Genomic DNA, 23,807 nt, shown 5'->3' on the forward strand with positions numbered 1-23,807 from the left:
TTTTGTATTTTGCTGTTTCAGGCTTTGTAATTTTATAAAGTTATTAATATATTTCTTAATAACATTCCGATTTTATATCAACTCTTGAAAGAAGAATAATCAATTTCATTCTATAATTCAAGAATATAATTAAGAAACTATTCGATGTGGGAACATAGAACATCTTTGCCTTCGTGTCGCAGAATTAATTGTTCTCCTTCCAATGAGACATAGGAAATTACTATTCAAATTAAGAACTCATACTGAATATGTCTTATTATGTGTAGTGGGAGGAGAAGAGAGTGTACAAATGGTAATTTACACATGTTACACAATAAATTAGCTTCTAGACAGATGCATGAACACATGTAAAATAATCAACTACTTAAAAAGAATTTTTCGAGACTAACCATGTCATTGATTTTTAACACACAGTGAGAAAAATAGCTTGGAAATAAAACCATAGAATATTTTTAAAAAAATTAAATTTTGAATAATGTATATTTTAACAAACAATTTTATTTATTCTTTTAAAAATTCTCCAAAAATTATTACTTATTGATTATTTATATATTTATTATAATTAATACTTATTGATTATTTAGATATTTTAATTGCAATAAATTTTTTGTCAAGTTGTTAGTAAATCTAATGTTAACATTGACAGTTTTTTGGAACACCTTGTACTCTTCTACGAGTGTCTAAGAAATATCTTTCGAGGGTGTCAAGGAACTTGCGTGGGAGGAAGGGCGGGTTGTAAAAGTGCTCGTAATCGTTCCGTCTGTATCTAACTGCACACGCGATCCATGGATTAAAATTAACAACTGCTCTAGCATATATTGATTGCACGCTCACCTTGACACCGAGCGGAAGGTTCGTTCCTTCAAGTCAGCAACGATGGTCGCACGCGAAGGTGCAGAGAACCTCGGTAATGTCTCCCTCTTTCGACATTGAACCTGCTCACGTAAATACCGAAATTAGCCACTGTTCATCGGAAAATAGGATCGTTGTTTCAGTATTTAACGCGACCTCATAACAATCTCTTTGAGTGAGCTTAAACTAAAAGTCTAGTATGACTCATTGTCAAGATCTAAATTCAGACAGTCCTTCAGTAATCTCTTGATTAACTCTAACTTTGTAATTAATGTGCGTTTAAAATTATGCTAAGAAATATGGAAGTGACAAAATTACAAACGTATTCATAAAAGCTTAAATTTTCATTTTTCTTATAATTTTTACAAGAGTGAGGCTTATTGGATAAAAAAGAATGATTGAACAGAGAATAGAAAATATATAAATATACAATTTAAACAAATTTAACAAATAAATTATTGCTCATTATATTAATTTAATTTAATTAATGGTGATTCTTTATATTGTCAGAATTTTATAATAACTTTTCCATTACAAGATAAAAATATAAGCTATATACATAGTATGTACATAATAAAATATATTGTATTAAATAATATTTATGTAAAAGAATTTAGATAAAAAACATTAAACAATAAAATGAAAAAATATCTGAATATGTTTTATCGACAATGTAGTAAGAGGAAGTATATAAATATATATTAACTTGCTTTCTACAATATGTTTTATTGTGTACATATTATGCATACTTACTTTATAAAAAATACATTAAAATCCTATCATTATAAAAGATCTATAAAGAGCTATAAATATGTAATGACTGTATTATATCTCTTAAATCCCTCGATTCTCTTTGACAGTTGCACTCTTAGGGGAGCAATATTATCATTTCACAAGAGCGACGGAATATCCCCAGGCCGCTCCTGGGGAGCGAGATGATACAAACTCTTATCGTCAAGTAGGTATATAGACTATCGTCGAATGTCCATTCCAATCGAAATTGGAAATAGTCGTCGAATAAAAAGAAACCCGCCCAATCATAAGAAACAAAATTAAAACCAGAACAACTTTCGTCGTTTCTCACATAAATATTTACTCACCAAATACTTTTCTATTTTCAAAATAAAATGTCTGTGTTTGCGATATTTGTTTAACATAAAATATAAGTACGTAGACATTTTTTTAATTTTGTGATTGTAAATTTCATTCCAAATTTGCTAAAATAAATATAGGTATATCACATTTCTTTTACATTTACATTTTTCTGAAATTTATATACTTTAAGATTTATTAAGATTAGACTTACATTGCTTTTGAAACAAACAACTTCTATCACATTGTCATATTTTTGAGTATCTCAGATCTGAAATTACGTACGGTAGGAAAGAGTTTTTCCTGTCTCTCGTGGGCGCTTATCGTCATATAATTTATAACGTATGACAGGAAGCATGAGAGGAAAAGTCGCGTCTCGGTGTAATTTATTCGCCGGACGTGGTCGGCGACGATCTCAAGAGCTTGTTCGACATAAGCTCAAACGTAGAAACCGCCAGACGATCGGCTTCGACGTATATATCGTAACGTATGCCTTACACCAGACGGCCTTTAGATCGTCTCGTGGCATATTTTATTCAGCAGAGAACATTTTTGCGACTGAACACGTTTCTACCGTTTAGAAACGCAAGTACGTAGTCTTGCATGCACGTACCAAAGTATTTATCTCGAAGCTCGCAAAAAGAATCCTTGTGGCATCACGAGAAAAGATACTTGATCAGCCTCCTTTCTAATTCTACGAAATTGGTTTTATAATATTTCAAACAAGAACACGAAAACTATTGAATATTCACCTTTCGGCAAAAATGCAAATTCTCTTACTGCTATGAAATATACATCAGAGAGATAGACTTCTCTTTGATATCATTTATTCTCCTCTCTTTCTCTTCTCCTTTTTTCCCTCTCTGTACAAAATAGTAAAACTGAACTCAGATTCTGATAAACGGTAGCCTTCGATTATTTAAACATTAAGCAAGTTTTCGCAACACTATTAAATTTCCATTAATTTAATGACAGATTTTACTCTCACGTTTCTTGTACTTTATTAATCCAAAATTAAACACCCTCAGTTACATACACATATAAAAGACTCCTAACACAAATACTTACATAAATTTATTTGGAAATATTCTTTGTAATTCGCAATCTATTCTTTATAATAAAGAAAAAAATGTTGCAAATATTATTTTTAGAGAATCAGAATTAATAATAATAGTTAACAAAATTGTTATCATATTAAATAAAAAGAAGTGCTAAGTAAAAAAATTTAATAGAAATTATCTTTTTTATTTTTTTTTCCGCTTGTTGATATTTCTACGCTGCATCTGTCAACTTTTAATGCCGCAACGATGGCAAACAGCGACAAGGTGTACGTGACATTTCCAAGTACTAAGTAACGTGTGCGACGTGTGCGCGAAATTGTCAGCAAAATCGGTGAATGAAACTGAATTTATATCACTATATACATACCATTACTATCATTCGCTTCCTGAAATTCGGCAGTGCTCTCCTACGCTTCCGGCGAGCCATTGAGTTCGTTTTGCGGAGGATTTACGAATGAAAGGCCATTGTTCTTGGACGCGACAACTTTCAGGAACGGTATCCGATATAAGTCAGCCTAAGGCAATCTGAAAATCCTATTCGGAAAAATTACGGAAGAAGAGATACTGATAAGAAACGAATAAAAATATTTCTTTTTGTTTCAGGACTTTACTTCCCGCAATCGAATCTCACTTTAAAGCTTCCATACCTGGCTCGACATGACAAGATCAAATTAATCAGTCTTAGGACTCTTCGGAACGATTCGACTACGCCGCAAAATGTGGAGTACCAAATCCGCATGCCATGGGAACAGTCTGTAATTTACCTTAGGAATTCGAGCGACGTTATGCTACGGAATCTTCCGAAAAATGGTAGAAACATTTTTACTTATTATTTTTTAAGAAAATCGTATTTAATATTACTGTAAAATGGAATAATCTTTGGCCCATCAATAGCGGGATAACTTTGACCCAGATTGTAAAAAATGCCTAAATAACATGTCCAAAATCAGAATATAAGTAAGAAGTCTTAAACCTTCTTTAAGACATTTTTAGAATGTCTTAATTTTGACATGTGTGATGTTTGGACATTATCAAAAATTTGAGCTAATGTTACTTTTGAGCCTAAATTACTTTATTTTATGGTATAGAAAGATAATAATATGTAGATAATCTTAGCTAAAATAATTTTTATTTTTTGTATTGTAAGGCGCACTTAATATCGTTATCAAAGCAACGGAAAAGAATTTTGACGAAGCGGTACTCGAAATAAAAGTGCAACCAGTACCAGTAAAAGGAAAAACAATCAATTGTGCAGATTTCGTACAGGTAAATTCTCGTAATAAACTACTTCCTCCTGAATATTCGCACGAGTAACCCATTTATAATAACTCATTAATCATCGCAATTGTCATCTGGAATTCATACCATGCGCATAAATAATAAAACTAATCTGGTTAATGAAAGCATTGAATAATAATCCATTCATTATTCGGTGAATATAAAACCATCACAAGTAGTTGTAAAAATTTGTTTCACTTGATCGTTTTGTGATACAAAAGAATAAACGATCATTAAAATGTCAAAGTACAGTTTATCGGAGATGTTAATCCAAAGTTCCTCGTGTTGTAGGACATGTGCTTCTGGAACACGTCAAGATACAAGATTTACGAGAATCAACCAGTCACCATGATTGGCATGTTCGGCCCAGAGGCATACAGCTACGTGTGTCCCGAATTTCGCGTCACCAGATATGAATTATTGAATGGTAAGTATCTTCAGTGACATTTCAATCCTTTCAGTTTCAATCCTTTTAAATCCAATCTCGTATAATTCCATTCGATTACTTATGAATAGAAATGATTCAAATTTTAAACATTAATTTATCTACAAATTTTCAACGAATTTGTAACATAAATGATTTTCTAACATAACTGAAATATCCAATATAAAATAAGCTTGTGAAGAATTTTTGGAATTTGAAAACTTAATTCTCTTCGCGTTTGGAATTTTCATTTTTCTTCATGTTCTCAATAAATCGTATCCTAGCGATCTTCGTTAAAACCGTCAAGTTTATGTTTACGAGAGATAAATCTTCTATCAAGGATCGAGCATTTTTCACTGACAAAGCGGGAAAAGCAGCCAAACGGTGATTGATTCGAATCATTCAACGTAAAATACGAATAAATTCTGCCGCAACTGTTCACGACAGCAAGCGACGATAAAGCTGCTGTCGGATCAGAGCAAAACTGTCATCATTAAAATTCGCTGAAGACGTCGTCTATATCACAATGACATAATACGTAATACAATAACGTAATACGGTAGAAACCTGTGGCCCTCTTTGTATGCGTTGGATCATATATCAAATCCCCAAATCTCTTCACCGACGATTTAAATTTTATTTTTCAGTCGTTGAAACAATAGAAGTGGCTACCGGGAAAATGTTGCAAGCGCCATATTTCAAATGCGACTTTTTGGGAGAGAGTTTAATCTAACAATAGTGAGATATAAACATCAAACTTTTATGCAAAATTGCGAAAAAAGTACACCAATGTATACAAATATATACACACAAATAACTCATACATTAAAATACTAATTTAAATATTGTGTTAAATAAATTATATAGGTATTATTTGTAAATGCATACATTAGTATTGCATCATTAATAATAACTTTAATCGATTCCAAAATTGTGGATATGAAAGTAACGGAATTAAGTAACATTTATTCATTTTTAAATAATAATTTAATATATACTACTCAACAAAAAATAGGAAACACTTTAGAATACGCTCAAAATTGAGCAATATTCAGAACACCGTAACTCGATGAAAAATTATTGCAGATAAAAAATTAAAAAAGCATTTGAAAGCTTGAAATCTCTACTTTCAAAATCGGTAATTGATATTTTAATCTGACTGATTTTTTACGGAAATATACGGATGTAAATGGATACTTATCAAATCTGAAAATTTTGTACAAAAAGAAAGGTCTATGACGTGAAATAAAAATCATACAAAAGTATATTAAAATGATACATGTATATTAGAGCTTTTATATATTATGATAATATTTTAATTAGATTCTTATCTAATAATTTGGTGCTTGCATTATATATTGTTCCTAGAATCTCTTCAATTATGTTAATTTATGCTAATAATGTAGGTGCTTTGCTATCACAGACCACTTTTAAATAACGTTTCCACTACACTTAATATTGGACGTAAAGCATGTCGTTATAGGAACAATAATATAAATTTTACTCTCATCTTTTTCAGGAACAGACTATTTTTACGTAGTCGACGGTAAATTATTTGCGAACGCGTCCTTGGACCGAGATATTATCGGACCTCCGGGAGGACCCGGACCTCACATTAAGATCCAGGTGAGATGTGTCGTTTGGGAAGAAAAGACCGGGATGCAGCATATGCAAACGAATATTTTCACTATCGACATCCTGGATGAAGACGATAATCCTCCAACAGTGCAAGGCAACACTTCCATTGCCATAACGCTTCAGGAATTCTCCAAGGTAATTTATAATATCAAAGAGCGAAATCGAACTAATCAAAATCGAATCATATTAACGCTTGCCAAAATCGTTAGAGTAGCTTAGGACCAATTAACTTCCTAGTATTAAGGAAGTCAGATTTATCGTCATCGGTGCATTAGGACGCCGCTGATCTATATCGAAATCCCTTTCGGTTTAGTTCTAATCTAACTTTATGATCCTGATAATATTCACTTTTTGTTACCTTTTACTAAAAGAAATTTAAATTGTTATTGAACCAAACTTTAAGTGGCGCCTTTATTTGTAAATAAATATATAAGATGTAAAAATTTAAAAAAGTAGTATAAGATATCTCAAATACATTTCTATAAGGATATCATAAAAAAATTAGTTAAAAATATAAGTAAAATTCGTTGAATAAAGATTTATCTTCTAAAAAACTTTAACTGTCCTTATCTTTTTTACTGACATGTTTAACAACTGGAAACATTTTATTTGGCAAATTCAACGTTTTTCAGCGAACGAATTGCGTTTTCTAACTATGGTGTCAGTACGCTGAAAACGAGACTTAATCAAGCGCTCATTGTTCGTATAATTACTGCGTTATTTTCAACGCGACGTGAATAATAAAAGGGAAACGCCAAATGCGAAGAGTATTACAAAAGATATGCGAGAGTAATGAAGTATACCTACGGCGAGAGAAGAATAGCTTTTGGGATTGATCCTGATTAAACCTCTTTCAGAATGCCTCTCTCCAACGCCTTCCCTTCAAATTCTTGTTTTCCTTCTTTACTCTTCACAGTCTTCAGTAAACATCTTTTTTTCTTTCAGCTGTTACTTTTTATTGTTCATTTCAATGAAGAAGTAATTGTTTCGTTCAAATATCGAAACACCTGAAAATTTTCTACGAATATCTAGTTGAAGACTTTAATGAACGAAGTTCGATCGATTAATGGAAATCTCAAGTCTTTTCACTAAATATAATAAACGAATATTTTAAACGATTACTAAGAGAGAGGAGTAATATGCTATCAGCTATTAAAGATTATAAAAAACAGTCACGCTAAAAACAACTTTGTTCACGTGGTTTTTTCTAAATATTATAGAAGTTTAATAAAATCGGAAATTTTCCACGATAACTATATAATAAATATGAATAAATTAGAAAAAAAATAATTGAAATAATTTTTATTTTTATTTATATATAAAATAAATTCAAATTATGTGGATATTAATAAAGTATATTCAATTAAATTAATTATAATATACACTACCGCTCATTAATTTCAATATAATTCCAGATTCGTTGATTTCTTTAAAAAGGATGAGCATGTGTTTTGCACATAAACAATGTATGAGTACAAAATATGTTAATTTGCCTGTTAAAAAAAAAACAGAAAACTTGTTTCTGTTATAATGGAAACGTTACATTAAAGATATTTAATGTTGTCAATGAAAGTGAAGCTATAAGTAATTTCAATTTAACATTTACTTACATTAAATTTCATGCAAATCTACATAAAATTTAATGAAAAATGTACTAAACTTCGTAAAATTTTATGATAATATTAAATATACTAAATTTTATGTACATGTACACAAATACCTATACTTTTCATACATTAAATTTCATGACATTTTTAATAGTGTATATAAATCCATATTCATCGCATTTATAAACAATATATATAAATAAAAAACATGTTTATTTGCCTGTAATAAATCCATATTCATCGCATTTATAAACAATATATATAAATAAAAAACATGTTTATTTGCCTGTAATAAATCTGTATTCATCACAAACGAGCTTCTTTTCTTTCTGATGATTTGAGTATTAATACGCGATATAATGTACGTCTTGAATCAGTTTCAAAACAATATTGGGCACATATCTTATATCATATTACATCGTAACCTTGCATACGTATTTTATTTATTTCCAAAAATCAGATGTATCCGGCTTTTAGTTCTGTTTCTTCAAAACTACAATTTTTATATAAATAAATAAAAAGTGCATTCAAGGGCTGAAAATATTTATAAGAATAGATGGATTCATTTCTGTGCAAAACACGTGTATTACGTTCATCTTTTATAGAGAACTCAACAAATCTGGGGATATACTGAAATTAATAAGCGGTAGTGTAGTATAAAAATTACATGTTAGTAATGTAAAGCATTACGAAAAGAAATTATTTCAATAAACGAAGAAGACTATATTTAATCGAGGCGAATTTTAGTGCTTAATCATTTTATGTAAATTTTTACAATTTCCAGTTCAAACAAACTGCGCATCTATTATTAAATTGTTTTTGAAACACAATCTTAGATTGAAGTTGGAGTAACGTAATATCGCAGATTAAACTGACAAGCAGCTTAATATTATTGATGTTAATAAGTATCTTTAAAACAGTGTAAATAATTTATTGCGAAAAATATTACCTTAGGATTTGAACCAGAATCTTCCGAATTCCGTGTGAGCATCTTGTTTATTAATCCTATAAAATATTTATTTCAGGGTTATCAATTGGTAGATGAAAATTATTTGGTCCTGAGGGACGCCGATGCGGTGACTAGCAATCAATATAGCGTTCGTCTGCTTGACGATACCTCCAAAGCTTTGAACATCACTTACAGCATTCTGCCGATCGAACATCACATGCGTCCGAATCAAGTGCCTTCTACCGGCATTTTTCCCAGTAAGTACCGAACATTCGTTCGAGCACCGTTCTCATTTCGCATTTCATTTCAGTTGACAAATGCCAGCGTGTATCTTCTGCGTTCATAATCGGAAATTCGTTTCATATATTTTTCAGGAATTATTACAGAGAAGACGTTGCTACCGAAATCACCGTATCGTGTAGTCCTTCAAGTCAAGGATGAGTCGCTTCTCGCAGGATACGGGGCAAATTCGGTGAGTCAGTATCGATTCTACGTCATCAACACTCATTGGCAAGATACTTGAAGTATTTGCTCCATTTGCAATGTGTCAAAGGACAGTGGCCAAGTTAACTTAAGAGCTGATTCCGAGCATGGTAGCATGTGATAGAGTAAAAGCCTAGTTCTTTAACTTTCCCCAATGCACTTTAAAGATCAGACCACTCCAAAGTGCTTCGCCTCTATAATCTCTTTGATAGTTAGAGACCTAGAAGGGTAGATATTTTATTTTACTTTGTTTGTATTCAAACAGTTAATTTGAAAAGATTTTCATAGTATCTTTACAGAAATCTAATATTGGGCAATTTATTATTAAAAGATTAATTGATTGCATTAATTAATTGCTTATTTAAAGTACTATAGCACTGCAAGTGCTTTTAATACTTAAAATAAGTAATTAATTACTGTCTTTCTGTATTAAATTGGCCAGATTTCTATAACAAGACAAATACTAATATTAACCAAAATTGCAGAAAAGAACAATGTTCGCAATTTGCTACGATTCTGAAAAAACATTTGTTAAAAATTAACTGATGTATCAGAGAATCAAATCAGAGCTCTTCGTAATGCACTGGCTATTCATTCGAAATGAACGAAGTACATGTGCAACGTGCCGCGTTGGGAATCTATTGTTCGATTAAAAAAGTTCGAACCGATAAATTTCGCAATATCGGCAGAGATCCCCCGATATCTCACCGCTGTATGTCATTTGTAAACGGCATTGGCAAAACTCGAGGCGAAAGTGCACCGTACTGATCCCATAATTCGTGAAGAGCTTGATTTAATATATAAGAAGGCTAAGACGTCTGTGATATCTCATATAATCTATGATCTTTCTTTACGTGAACCGTGAAATTTTCATCCATGAAAGATTATTTCTATTCATTTAGCAAGTACAAATCGCTCCGATAATCATAACGACTGCTGAAATTTAAGTTTAATTGTGGCAATAAAATTGCAATACTAGAATTTGCATGTAAATTTGCATTAAACAACTTTTAATTTAAATGCTTTTATTGTTAAAGATTCCTTTTTAAAGCGCTCTTTTCGAAGTTAAAGTATTTATCAATAATTTCTTAAGACTCGTCCTCACTAAAGGCAATCGGTATACTAGTTTCTTTCCCTTTATTTTGTAAGAAATAGAAGAAGAAAGTATATTAAACAGCATGATCGGCTTTAGTGGGGACGAGTCTTTACTTATTAATTTCAAAACTAAATTAATTTCAATGCACTCTCTCAAAGGCATATTCAATATTTGAGTTCTCTCTTAAATGCAAATTTCCTCTCATTTCTGTCCACTCCCAATCGGCATAAAACTACATCGATCTTGTATCGAGGAAGTTGAAAGATAAGGACTCATTAATGGCCATTAGTCGTATGCCTTGCATTCGTAATCCTCGCTCCACCGTATAATCGGAGGCCATTAAACAATTAGGTGGCGAAATCTCGCCTTGTTAGAGGTTCCTTGGGGTGCGGCATTGATTTCGTGGAGGCGGCTAATCGTGAATTAAATACCTGCGCCATCTGAAATTGGTGTGTGGGTGTAAGTCACTTATTGCTCAGTTTTGTTTCGAATAATATGCGAATAACGCGGTTCTTGATATTTTTCTTGACGAACGAACGATGGTCTTTCTAGAAATTTTTTTGTCCTCGGGAAAAAAAAGCTTTGTTTGCTCGAGATAATCTGACTGACCGTTCGATGTGTTGAAATTCGCAACGAAACTTCCGGAATTGCGACACAAAGCGCAATATGCACGAATAAATGCATTGTCCGCGTAGAATGCGATTTCCAAATATTTTATCTATAGTTTTTGTGATGAGAATGTTTAATCATTTAGGTATATCTTACAAAATTTGTGGTTAATTCACAGCATTAAGTTAAATATCAAATAAAAAAGCTTAAATTTTGATGAATTTAAAATTGCTAGAGATTTTTACGAGTTTTCTAACATAATAGATTTAATTGCAAAATGATTTAATATCAAAAGAACAAGTTAAATATATCACGTTGAAAAATAAGATTTTGATTTTGATGAAATAATGACAGATTTAAATGTCTCGACAGAAATATATGTAACTAAATAAATATATTGAGAGAAAATTGTATTCATTTTTTACAAATCTACGGATGCATCAAGAAATCTTTAAATTCCGCTCGCACAATAGTTGTATACGTGTGGAACATATTAGGTGTTGGAATTAATTCGTAGCGTTTTTTAATGAAAGAATGTTATTTATTTCACATGAGCATTAAAAAATACATTAATGAAAGTACTTCCCATCACTTGTAAAACGCTACGAATTAATTCCAACACCTAATATGTCACTCTGATATGTAATTGAAAAGAGGATAACGATTGTAGAATGGTATGCGAAAGCGATAATAATCGGATGGTATTCGTTCTAATTCGAGCCGTGCTCATCGTGTACCTTTAATGGATACCCTATATCATTCGCGCCGCGCACGACTAGCTGCTTAAATTGAAACCACGCGAGAAAATAAATCTTGACGCCGATATCCAAGCGACCTCAGCGACCTGCTCTTGATATATATCCCGTGACCCTTAAATCAGGCCGTGTCTGAAGTATCGACGATCCTCTTGGGTAATCATGTCTTTTCTCGCGAAACGCGATATCTTAACGCTTTCGTAGTTGAATGTTGATCTTCAGCCATGGAAACACATCCTTCAAATTATTCTCATTATAAATATGCGTTGGAAATTATTGGATTTTCTCTTTAGCTTTATTTCTTCTTAAATAAAGAATTAAAATATGCTTCTTTAATGTTTTAAAATTTATACATATAAAAATTTAACATATAAAAATTTATATATATAATTATACAATAATTTAATATTAAAAGAATGTTTTATGGGAAAATTAAATTAAGAAATATAATGGCACTATTGAATTATAAAAAAATTAAAGTAAAAAGGTTTGTTCACAATTCCTATATATTATAGAAAAGATTGTACGTATTTAAGTGCTAAGGAGGATTTTCCCACTATAACCGTTCCATGAGTATACTAAGAAATGGACGATAAATTCTAATAAAGAGCGTCACGTAGCAATCGCACCTGCGGTGGTCTTTAATATCGATTTTTTATGGTAAGATATCCTTTGAATCTCTTTCGAGATCCTGTCGTGATGAGAATTGTCCTAATCTCATTTTATGTGATAATCCATTATACACCCTAGATGTAATAAACAAATCTATTTTTTAAATAATTACAATTTATAATATTGTAAAAAAAAATTTAATCAGCATTTAAAAAATAATAAATGTTATGTGAAAAAGTAATATACTTATATTAAAAAATTATATATATAAAAAGTTACATTAAAAATAAAATGAAAACTTATTTAGAGCAATTCAAAGTAATAATATTTCTTCTCGTCTTTTTTTTTGAGATTCTGTGAGAGCGAATCGATGCTTCTCGCATCATTAATTATTATGTATGTTTCTATTACAAGAAAAGCAACTATACAAGTATTTTTACATGATTAAAACAATATTTAAAGAATTATACTCGTAATCGATTATACTAATAGCATTATAAAATCTTATTTGATAAAAATGAAATAATAAATAAGTCAATTTAAGTAGCAACATTAATAAAAAGTATAAATTGTTATACACAAATGAAAATAATATAATAAGTATCTACATAATTTTTTTTCTTTTAAAATTTTATTTGGACAGGATCAATAATTCATACTTTCTTTTATTTAGGTAAATATCAGCATAACTTTGTCGGGGCCGGTACATCAAGCTTTAACAACTTCAACGCCGTCAACTGTCGCGACATTCTCGTATCCGACGAATGCGAAGATAGCCCGGATTTCACCTAGATATCTACGCGTAGCGAAACCTACCACGAAGCCGCATCCTTCGATAACTTTCGTCCTAAACGGCTCGGCTGCTTTCAATGTCACTCAACAGGACGGCATCATTTACGTGTCGGATGAAACTAAGCTACGATCCGAGCCCAACACTGTTCAGTAAGTTTGACCGTCTCTTATAAATAACCTGATATGCAAGAGTAAACTATTTCCAAAATAATCAGATTAACCATTTCTAGATAGGAAGAACAAAATGTTATTTGCGTTATTCCCTCAAATACTTCTATAGAACTTCTATAAGCAGTTACAACATTTTCTGTCGGTCGATTTCTTATAAATATCTGAACTAAAGATATTTATATTTTTCAGATATTTTTATTAAAAAAGATCAATAAAATAAAACTTTAATAGTATACTTGATATTATATTCTTATCGCCTTATAATTAAGAATATACTTGTTGTCAGAATTTTTTAATTGATTTAATTGAACATTGCAAATTTATAAGCGCGTAAAATAATAAGGCCATTGGTGTGAGAAGATTTTCGTCTCTCGATCATGCCAGGTCGATGAGTATCGACATTTCGCTCGTTCAGAGTGAACTTTCTTGTCGCATGAGCATAATACAAAATATCGGTGTGTTCACCAGACTGAAATTAAGATGGATCGGAGCAGATGGTAATGCGACGACCAAAACGCTGCGAGTGAATCTGATCGATGTACCACAATCGAAGAATGACACGTGTGGACAATCGGCTCAAGAAAAGATGCACACATGCGCAAATGCGGAAACGCGCGAGGAATGTGAAAAATCTTGTGGAATCGGCAGCGGAGTCTTGAGGTGTGTACCATCTATTTTTCCTCAGACTGAATGGGTCCCTTTGAACAACCGTAATTCTTTCAAACGATAAGTAGGTATTACAAGAATCTTTAGTAGGAATTTTGTTTAAAAAAACTCAATATATCGCGATTAAAATAATTTATAATTTTTTTTTATAAATATTATAATTAATATTAATAATCTTGATATAATAGTCAATAAATATATAATTAATATTAAAATGATCAAATATTTATTATATATGAATAATTAGTAGAGTCTATAATGTTAATTATTATTCGGATTATAATTGATTTCAATTGTTTGTAACTCGATGATTATCACGTTTGTAGAAACTTTTTGTTGAGCAGTTTTTCTTTTATGTGCGACAGTTTCTTTCTCTTTAATTTCCAAGCGGTGTAAATTTATCATTAGTGAGTTTAACAGCAGAAGCACATTCCACAGAGTGCTTTCGTTCCATGTTGCATATCTTACTTTATAATTACATCTCTGCACTGGAAAATGCTGCATAATGCTACTTTTTTTGCTCCTATATATCAAGAATTTGGAAAATGCTCTTGTTCAAATTTTCATTTTATAAAAATCTTAAATGAAATCTACATTGCTTGAGAAAAAAATGCGAAAGCATTTAAATTATTACAGACTAGTAAATTTCTAAATAATAAATTTCTAAACAAAAACTATATAATGAATATATAATGAAAAATACTCTTGATCGATAATGATTCTTTATACAAAGCAAATATATTTTATATCGCACTATCATTGTGTCTCGAAATTGATTTTCTATAATGAAATAAATGGGTCATTACTTTCGTTCTTTTCTCCGGAAAACGTTACATCGCCACGAGGCACAATTTCATCGTAACGATTATTTCGGATGGTAACGCCAGGTTTATGGCTCCTCCATCAAATTCTACTTGATTCGCTCTCTATGTCCCTCTTGACAATTATCGTTTTCTGATATGATAAGGGAAAAGATGTTAATCGACGATTTTTTTTATTTTTTCTTTCTTCTATTTTGTTAAAAATAACACTAATAATAATTCTTTTTCACACTTTAATTTATTCCCTGCATTTAAAAAATGCTAATTTTGTAGCATTATTTTGAAAAAAATGTTGTTTGCTATTTTAAAAAATGATTAAAAAATTATCCCACATCATTTAATTCAGTACTACAATTTTTCTTTGTTTATATTTTATATATGATTTTTTTTCTTAATTATAGTTTTTTCATTACCATTAGATTCATTACAATTAGATTCATATAATTAACTTTTTTGAAAATAAAAATACTTTTTAATGAAATAATTAATTGAATTTATTTGAAGAGACTAAATTTATTATAAATTTATGATTGAAAATGAATTTATTAAAATTCATTTTCTTATCGTTTAATATATTTAGTATGATTTGTATAATGGAAGCTATTCTTAATAATTCTGAGAAAGTAACTTTATATGAATCTTTTTTTGTATGACTCTATTATAATTAAAAGAGCGTTAATAATGAATTTATGCGCAGCAAGGGTAATTTTACTGATCGATGCGTTTGGAGGAACGGCAACGCTACTCAAATGTCGGAATATTATTCCACTTGTTCTCCAAATTTGTCGTATTGCCCGGACAACGAATGCGACGAACTGGAACTCAACGTTCCACACATATGTCCGCAAGACTGCATCTCCGAATGTGAGTCGCATGTATTGTTTTATCGATAGGATTAGTGTAGTAAAGCCGGCCGTGTAAAAATATCACAGTATCGATACGTGAGAAATCACTTTCATCATAGTATTGTGAAAAATAAATAATCAAATAATAAATCATTTAAGAGGAAAAAAAAAGAGAAAAAATATTTCTTTCTAAAATGTTTCTTAAAATTCAGAATCTCTAAAATTCTAAATGTTTCTAAAACTAAAGATTTTGGATATATGTAGAAAAAATTCAAATATATAGAATCGTGTTTTAAATCTTCAGTCTTGATATACAGTTTGCTTTCGATTCCTTTCGTTCGAAAGTCTTGTATATAAAAGGATTTCGCGTTGTCGCAGTAACGTCTCGTCCAAAGAGCTTAAGAGCTATTGAAGAAGGATTATTATACTCGTCCCCGAGAGGCACTCGATCGATCTAAAAGTGATTGTATTCGCGTTTTTAGCTGACGTTCTTCTCGCTCACATGAACAGCAACGGTCGCGGCATAAAGAGCGGCCTAAATACCTGCACCTGCGATCTACTGCAATGCACCTGCGGAGTCAATTCCTTTTTACAAGGAAATGACGTGCCTGGAACAAGGAAACGACCTGGCACCGGAATAGGTACTCCGAAAAATGAAGTTGTTGTGTCGGGTGCACGCAAAGGTCGGTCATCTTTTTCGCTATTTTTTTTTTCATAGAAATTATGTGCCAGACAATATTAAGTCACAGACAAGAGTCATAATTTATTCATAGTTGTTACAATATTTAGAAATATTGAGTCAAAATTAAAAACTACGAAATATATTATATTTTATTCAAATATGCCACATTAAATACTTCCCTTAGAAAAAAGTGTTTCAATATACTGATTAACTATTCATGGTCAGTATATTGAAACATTTTTTCTTAAGGGTTAGAACATTTTTAATTAAAAAAATAAATTTACGTGATCTTTCCTCTTAATATAGCGGTTTTATATCAAAAAATTTATTTTACACTCTATTAAACAGTATTAACTTTTGTCCTTTACTGCAGCATCTAGCGGACCGTGTGGCCCCACGTGTATGATGGGTGTCATTGGAGCTAGTCTGTTTGTGTTGATCGTCATTGTGGGATCATTTGTTACGTGGAGATATAGGTAAGAAGCCAAACAATTAATTATATGAAATGACAAAGTTATTTATCAATATGATTTCAAAAAACACAATATTATGAATAATTTTTATTAACTTAATATAACTTCTTTTTAGTGCACAAAGATCCTTCTTGCACGAACAAATATTATACAATTTGCTTTTATATATTATATATGTATTTGACTTATCATTTATTGGTAGATGAAAATTAAGATAAAATTAATTTTAAGAATATTAAAATTTGCTTGAAAAAATCTAATATTGTTAAGCTGTATCTAAGATAGTAGAATGTGACGATGTCTTATTAAAAGTCTTTTCATTCGCACGGGTCTTAAAAGGATTTAGTGAATCGCTTCTAGACTAGTGGCTTCCACAGAGCTTATCAACTTGAATCTTATGTTTACAAGGAATTAAAGGCATTGCGAAGCTTATAGCAACCGGGATTTGAATGTGGTTCATTTAATCTTGGTCTTTCTGGGGTTATAATATAAATATAAAACAAAGATGTAAAATTGTGAAGATTAATGTATATTTATTAATACCGAAACAAAATGTCAAAGTGTCATTCTTAAAAGTAACACTCAGATAGCACGAGTTTAGGTAATCCATAAAATCTTTATTATCTGCAAGATAAATTTACTGCTTTGTGTTAATTCCGTTTAAAATTTCTGCAGTGTAATTGATATATATTTCTTTGTATTATATATAAGATACTAGAAGTATATTTTAAGTTTTACTTTTATAACTTTTTGACATTTATCAAAGAATTTATTGCAGAAATACAAATCGAGAGGATTTTTCACAAGAAGAAAGGATATATTTGTTTAACTCGTCCAGATAAGGTCGAATTCGAAAGTTTCTCGCAAAGAGCGGAATTGAGAAAGTTTCAATGATATGTACGTTACAATGACACTTTTTTTACGTTCGCAGCTTGCAATCGGTTACCTTCACCTTCCTTTTGTGAATTTTAAATAAATTTGATTTGGTTATTTTATGTCAGCACGTATTTTTTTCGAAAATTTTGAACTAGAAGAAAATAAAATTAAATGTGTTCAAAAATTTGACGTTCAACTTTTTTACTAAAGTAAATTTCTATTAAATTTGCGAGAGGTATTACGGACGCGCGCTGGTATATTTTGTATATGTAATTTAAACTCACAAGCCTGCATGTTATCTAAACTTTCGAATTTGGGTCAATGTCTATTAGAATTTCTCACTTAGGGTAACACTAGTGACCACAATAGACCAACTTTTGCTGAGCTGCATTAATAAATCTTTAAATGATTCAATCGAAACAAAAGGAGGAAAATGAAGTGATGTAAAATTATCATTAAATTAACAATTATTTATGATAAAATTACGGTAAAATGATAATTTATATTATTTGGTAATTTTGATAAAATTTGTTGTTTTTTATAATTTTATGTACAAATAGGTTTTATTTATATTTTTCACATTAATGCATAATATGAAACAATATTCTTCTAATATTCTAATCGAGAATATAAAAATCGCTGATAGAATAATAATAGGATTATTCACTAAATCTAAATGTAAAATCTAAGCGATGTTAAAATTCATTTTTAACATATGGTTCTCTAGAGATTTGACATAGTTATCAAAAAATGGAAAGCAATACAGATTAAAAATTCCAGCATTTTTTTTACATAATTTCTTGTTTTATATTTTAAAATCTAACTTTTTGAATTACTTAAAATTATTCTACATTTTTATTTAGATATTCTAGCAGAAAGATTATTTTATTTTTGATATAATTGTGTTTTTATTTTTACTCTAATAAAAACTGTCTTTAACAATCTAGTCGCTAAAATAGCAAACAAATAAATGAAAGTTTTATAAGTTTAATTATAAAATAAAAAATATAAAAATACAAATTTAAAAATCGAAATATTTACAAAATAGTTCAAGATTATTGTACTTGCTACATTTTTTCAGAATCTTAATAAAAAAAATTTATTCGAAGTTCCTTTAGTTTAGAGTTAGACTATATGTATCTAGTCTTTTAATTCTCATATATTCAACATATAATAATTAACAGAAATAATATTACATATTAATATTATATATTGATGTACAATATATATTATATTGTATACCAATATGTAACATCGAAATGAAAATATGAGTTAAAGAGTTTTGAATTTAATAATTAAAGGCTAAATGCTTTTACATCAAATTATTTTATTTTTATAATTTTTTAACATTACCATTTTACAAGTCTCCAAAAATTAACTAATTTATCATAATTTACTGAATAAATTACAGTCAAATTTGGTTATTTTTATCTCTAATCAAGCGTACTTTATTTTGTGATAAAATATTTATTGTAATATTTTTTTTTATTAAAAAACATTAGTTTTATATTTAAATATGCAATTACATTATAATTAATAATTACTTGCGTATATAAGTGTAAAATAATTTCCAGTATCATAATTGATAATAGTACAGTTAGCTCAACTCCAATTATCCTATTTCACTCCACAAACCAAATAGCTTCATAAGCCAACATAGCTCGTCTTCCGCATCGCGATGTTCTGCGTTCCAGAATGGCGGCGAAGGGTGCTCGACGGGAATGCAAACACAGGGTGGATGATACGGCAAATGGTATTGGTATTTTGCCGTCCGACTACATCGATCGCGGCGATGGTCTCCTGATCGGTCTGGACACGTTCGCGGCGGCGAATCGTCATCTATTGTTACCTAAGGCATGCCCGGTAAGAAATCTTTTAATTAATTCAAAATATTCATCGATATTATCCACTAGAAATAGAAAACTTACAATTAGCTGTTAAGAATGACATATAAATTATATGGACTTTCATATGGAATTTCATTCTTGCATTGAAAAATCTTTAATTAAAATTTGTATAATTTTATTAAAAGATTTCCGTATCATAAAATCTCTATTCCATGTCATAAAAAGTACGTGCGTTTATAAAGAAAATATTAAATAATGTTTATTTAATTATAAAGGTACAATTGATATAAGATACATTTATGTATTTACAACAGCAATTATTAAGTTCAAATTATAATAAATCCTAATTACATTCTGATCCTCGATATATTAATTGAATAGACATTATCTAAGATATAGAGTCTGTAAAGTTGCGGAAACTTTCTTATTACTTTAACCAGTGTTATCTAGCCATGGCAGACTTCCCTGCGAATGATAAAAAGATAAAAAGGCATTCTTTAACAGTTCTTAAATAAAATTATTCTCAGTAATAAAATTATTCCGTAAGCCGCTTCTGTCTAAATTATCACGTTTTTAAGTTAATGAATTAATTTTGCAATTCGATTTGCAAGTAAGTTTTTCGGACATAATTCAATGAGCATTTGTTATTAAAAAAGGAATTATATATTAGGTGTTGGAATTAATTCGTAGCGTTTTACAAGTGATGGGAAGTACTTTCATTAATGTATTTTTTAATGCTCATGTGAAATAAATAACATTCTTTCATTAAAAAACGCTACGAATTAATTCCAACACCTAATAGTTTAATATTAAATTTCATTTTTTTAATTAATATATATCTTCTAATATTTTATTAATATAAAAGTATTTCTTTTCTACAAGTTTGTTTTCAAGATAATACATTTGTACACACTATGTCCGTCTTATGTAACTGTATTCCACTAAACTGCATACATGTTGTTACACTGGATTTTGATACCTATATGAACGTACTTGCTTGAATAATTTACACATGTTTTTGACGAGTTTTTACTTATTAGAATTCCGGGATGTTATTTTGATCTGGTTCAGTAGTTTTTAAGAATTTTTTTTTTATCTTTTTCACCCATTAGATCTTTTTCCAAGAGACATGAAACACTTTTGATTGTCTAATAGTACGCGAATTGTACATCAAGATTCACTCGAGCAATTAATTTAAGTAATGCGGTTATTTTCAAGAACTAATTTTGTACAACGATTTTTGAAATGTAAAGATGTCTGAAGAGGGCTCAATCCGGTAGCCGAAACTTGTAATATTTATGTTTTAAACTGTTTTAATTTTTATTTTTCTTTATTTGTAATATATTCTATTTAATTGTACAACAATTGTTACAATTTTAAAATGTGTTTAACTCTTATTTTGCCCTTTATTTATTGTTATTTATTTTGTATATGAAGAGTCCTTCTATCTGTTAAATGATATATGCATTTATATTGCACTTGAAAAAGAAAGTGCTAAAAATTAAACGGACCGAACGAATTATATATGTAAATACCGTTAAATTCTTTTTCACATATGAATTCAAAAAAAGAAGTTTTTATCTTTCATTTCCTTTCATTTTTTTCTAGTCATGTATACATATAATAAATAAAACAGTTCAATCGAATAAATTTGTGCGAATAAAGCGATTATACAGCTTAATCTTTACCAAAGAGCTTTGCGTGACGGAAAATTTTTCCACTGGAAAATAAATTTCTCATTTTATTTATTTGTTTCTTTAATAAATTCTCTCCTCACGAGAGAAAAATCGTAAAAATTGCCCTTTTCCGCAGCTGTGTCTGCAACTGCACAACACGATCCGCAGACTTCTCCGTGCACTTGCCTTCCGCACGTGATACGTTGTACGTGCGTGTAGCGTGCATCTTGTAATCCTACAAGCAGCGTGTTAAAGCGCGTAAGCTCTTTCAGCTTTCCGCACGGAAGAGCGCGAGACTTCTAGAGGGTTGGTTCTCGGAATCTAAACGCGTCTCAGAAACTCGGTCAAGCTTCATAGTCTTCAAATTCGTCCGGGATATTTGTTTAGTAATGGCGTTGTTCGTGCTTGGTCGCTCATCTCTTAGAATTACGTTAAATCGCGGAAGACGCATTTCCGCAAAATAGATGTTGCGTATTCTTGAGAGAATTAATTTTATTAAATCCTCTTGGAAAGATATAATGCTCCAGCTGATTACTAATGAGGGAATAAGAGAAATCGAGGTTGCTTCAATTTAAGATTTCATCTAAAATTTTGAAGGAAATCTTCCAAGAGCCTTGGGCATCTTTCAAAATATAATACTTTGTGAATTTTGCAAATTATATATCAGGGAATCATTTCAGGGGATCATATGGAAGATGAAATTCATTCGCATTTTATTATTTCTCGGAAATAAAAGCCGATAGTTTTTCATTTTGTCATTTTTTTTCACCGTTGCTTTTCTGTGTCCCGGGCGATCGCGTGTTCCACTGCATGTTTCTCGCCCTGCAATCGTGGATATCGTTCTTGGCACGTAGAGATCTGTAATTTACTTTGAATGCACAGGAATCTTAACTAGTCTGCACTCACTCCTCAGTTACAAAAACTTTTTAGCACCACTCTTATTTGCTCCGAGAGTTACACCGAAATTAAAGTTCGATTCGGCGTTTCCCGCATCTGGGAACAATTTCTAAAATCGTTTGTCGTAATTAACAATGCTTGAAATTATGAGGGTCGTCGGATTTTTTTTTTTACAGAAGACCATCAGATCTTCTTGAAATACAAAGTATTTTATTTTAAGCGAATTCTTCTTCTTATATTTAAAAAAAATCTGGTTAATAAAAACTTTTTAACTGAATTCTTTCTTTTTATCTTTAAAACGAAATGGGAATTTTTAAAATTCATTGCGTTGTATTTCCTTAAAATGCCACAAAAGCTGAAAATATGCAAACAATACGCAAACAAGAAATGCAAAACATATATTTCTCGTAAAATAATAGAATTTAACAAAATACATCTTTAAAAATATACATCTTATATATAATTCAATTTATTATCTTTGTGCAATATTATTACATTTTAATTAATGAAGTTATTAATCTTTTTTTCTGTTCTTTTTTTTAAATAAAAAAGACAAAGAGATACTTTCCGTTGCTTGAGACATCCACAATTGAATGAAAGAACGATAAAAATATCGATGAAAAAAAGACGAGTGAAGCTGCGAAATGTCGGTAGAAAGAATTCACGATATTTCTATTCTTTGCAAGGCGTTCTTGAAACGACACTAGCGAGATAAAGTCACTTTTATTCAATAAAGACGAAACGAAGTCGGATCGGTTCTAACATGGCGTATGCAGCTCAGTGAACAGTGGGTTTGCAGGGTAAACCTTTTTTGACACTCACGCGAATTCATCGAGAGAGCATTTTTACGTCATACAAATTTCGTTATCAGTCTTTAGAATAAAGTGATTTTATAATTAGACTTTGATCAAGGAGTAAATTAATCTGCTTCAGTTAATAATTAATTCCCTCGTCTAAAATAGATTACGCAGCTTTAACCGCTAAATTGCTTACTCGCAGTGGCCTAATCATATTTAACTTCTTGTTTACAACAGATGTGATTTTCTCAACAATCTTACTTAAAAATTGAAAAAATCGAAACTAAAACCAAATTATTTTATAGCAATAAGCTCTCTATAAGTTTTCATCACTTTAGTAAAAAATAATACTAATTCTTTTAGAAAAAAATTCTTCTAAAAGAGATGTCAAGAACAACGCGATAATATCATTTGAAATACCACAGAATTCGCGCGTTACAAAATTTACATATCAAAAGTACATTGAATTTCTTTCTAAAATAGTCCTACATGTCACATTATTAGAAGAAATTTGCTGAGCTTGATTCTTTGCAATATAAAACAGAATGCAAAAAATGTCCATTTCTTCATATTTTCTAAATACAATCTATCTCAGTTCACAAATAATTAAGACTAATTTCTATAATTGGTAGATATGAGAATCATGTCTCATTCTTCTTGATCAAAAGGGATCTTGTAACAAATTCTCAATGGATAATACATATGTACGCAGATACTAATTCAAAGTGATCATTAATTCGTGGAGGCATTTCTTATTAACTACGTGATCCTATTATCATTCTTGAATTGTCGTTTAATTGGGTAACCA

At 30.3% G+C, this 23,807-nt stretch overlaps 1 protein-coding gene across 2 annotated transcripts in view; it reads left to right on the forward strand.

The window, feature by feature from the left end:
* Nucleotides 1-23,807, forward strand: part of Ret (protein kinase receptor Ret oncogene) — a 60,063-nt gene that overhangs the window by 29,033 nt on the left and 7,223 nt on the right. Inside the window, exons 3-14 of one of the 2 annotated variants that reach the window (XM_011058080.2) lie at nt 3,609-3,815; nt 4,153-4,271; nt 4,575-4,710; nt 6,227-6,480; nt 8,978-9,158; nt 9,276-9,373; nt 13,130-13,398; nt 13,888-14,079; nt 15,604-15,770; nt 16,234-16,434; nt 16,807-16,909; nt 19,477-19,645. In XM_011058080.2, the coding sequence (XP_011056382.1) occupies nt 3,609-3,815; nt 4,153-4,271; nt 4,575-4,710; nt 6,227-6,480; nt 8,978-9,158; nt 9,276-9,373; nt 13,130-13,398; nt 13,888-14,079; nt 15,604-15,770; nt 16,234-16,434; nt 16,807-16,909; nt 19,477-19,645 (2,096 nt within the window). The remainder of the gene's footprint in view (nt 1-3,608; nt 3,816-4,152; nt 4,272-4,574; nt 4,711-6,226; nt 6,481-8,977; nt 9,159-9,275; nt 9,374-13,129; nt 13,399-13,887; nt 14,080-15,603; nt 15,771-16,233; nt 16,435-16,806; nt 16,910-19,476; nt 19,646-23,807) is intronic. The other variant, XM_087409429.1, reaches the window with a different exon arrangement.

The sequence above is a fragment of the Acromyrmex echinatior genome, chromosome 9 (genome assembly GCF_024713525.1).
Source record: "Acromyrmex echinatior isolate Ae372 chromosome 9, ASM2471352v2, whole genome shotgun sequence".
In the NCBI taxonomy this organism is placed as follows: Eukaryota; Metazoa; Arthropoda; class Insecta; order Hymenoptera; family Formicidae; genus Acromyrmex; species Acromyrmex echinatior.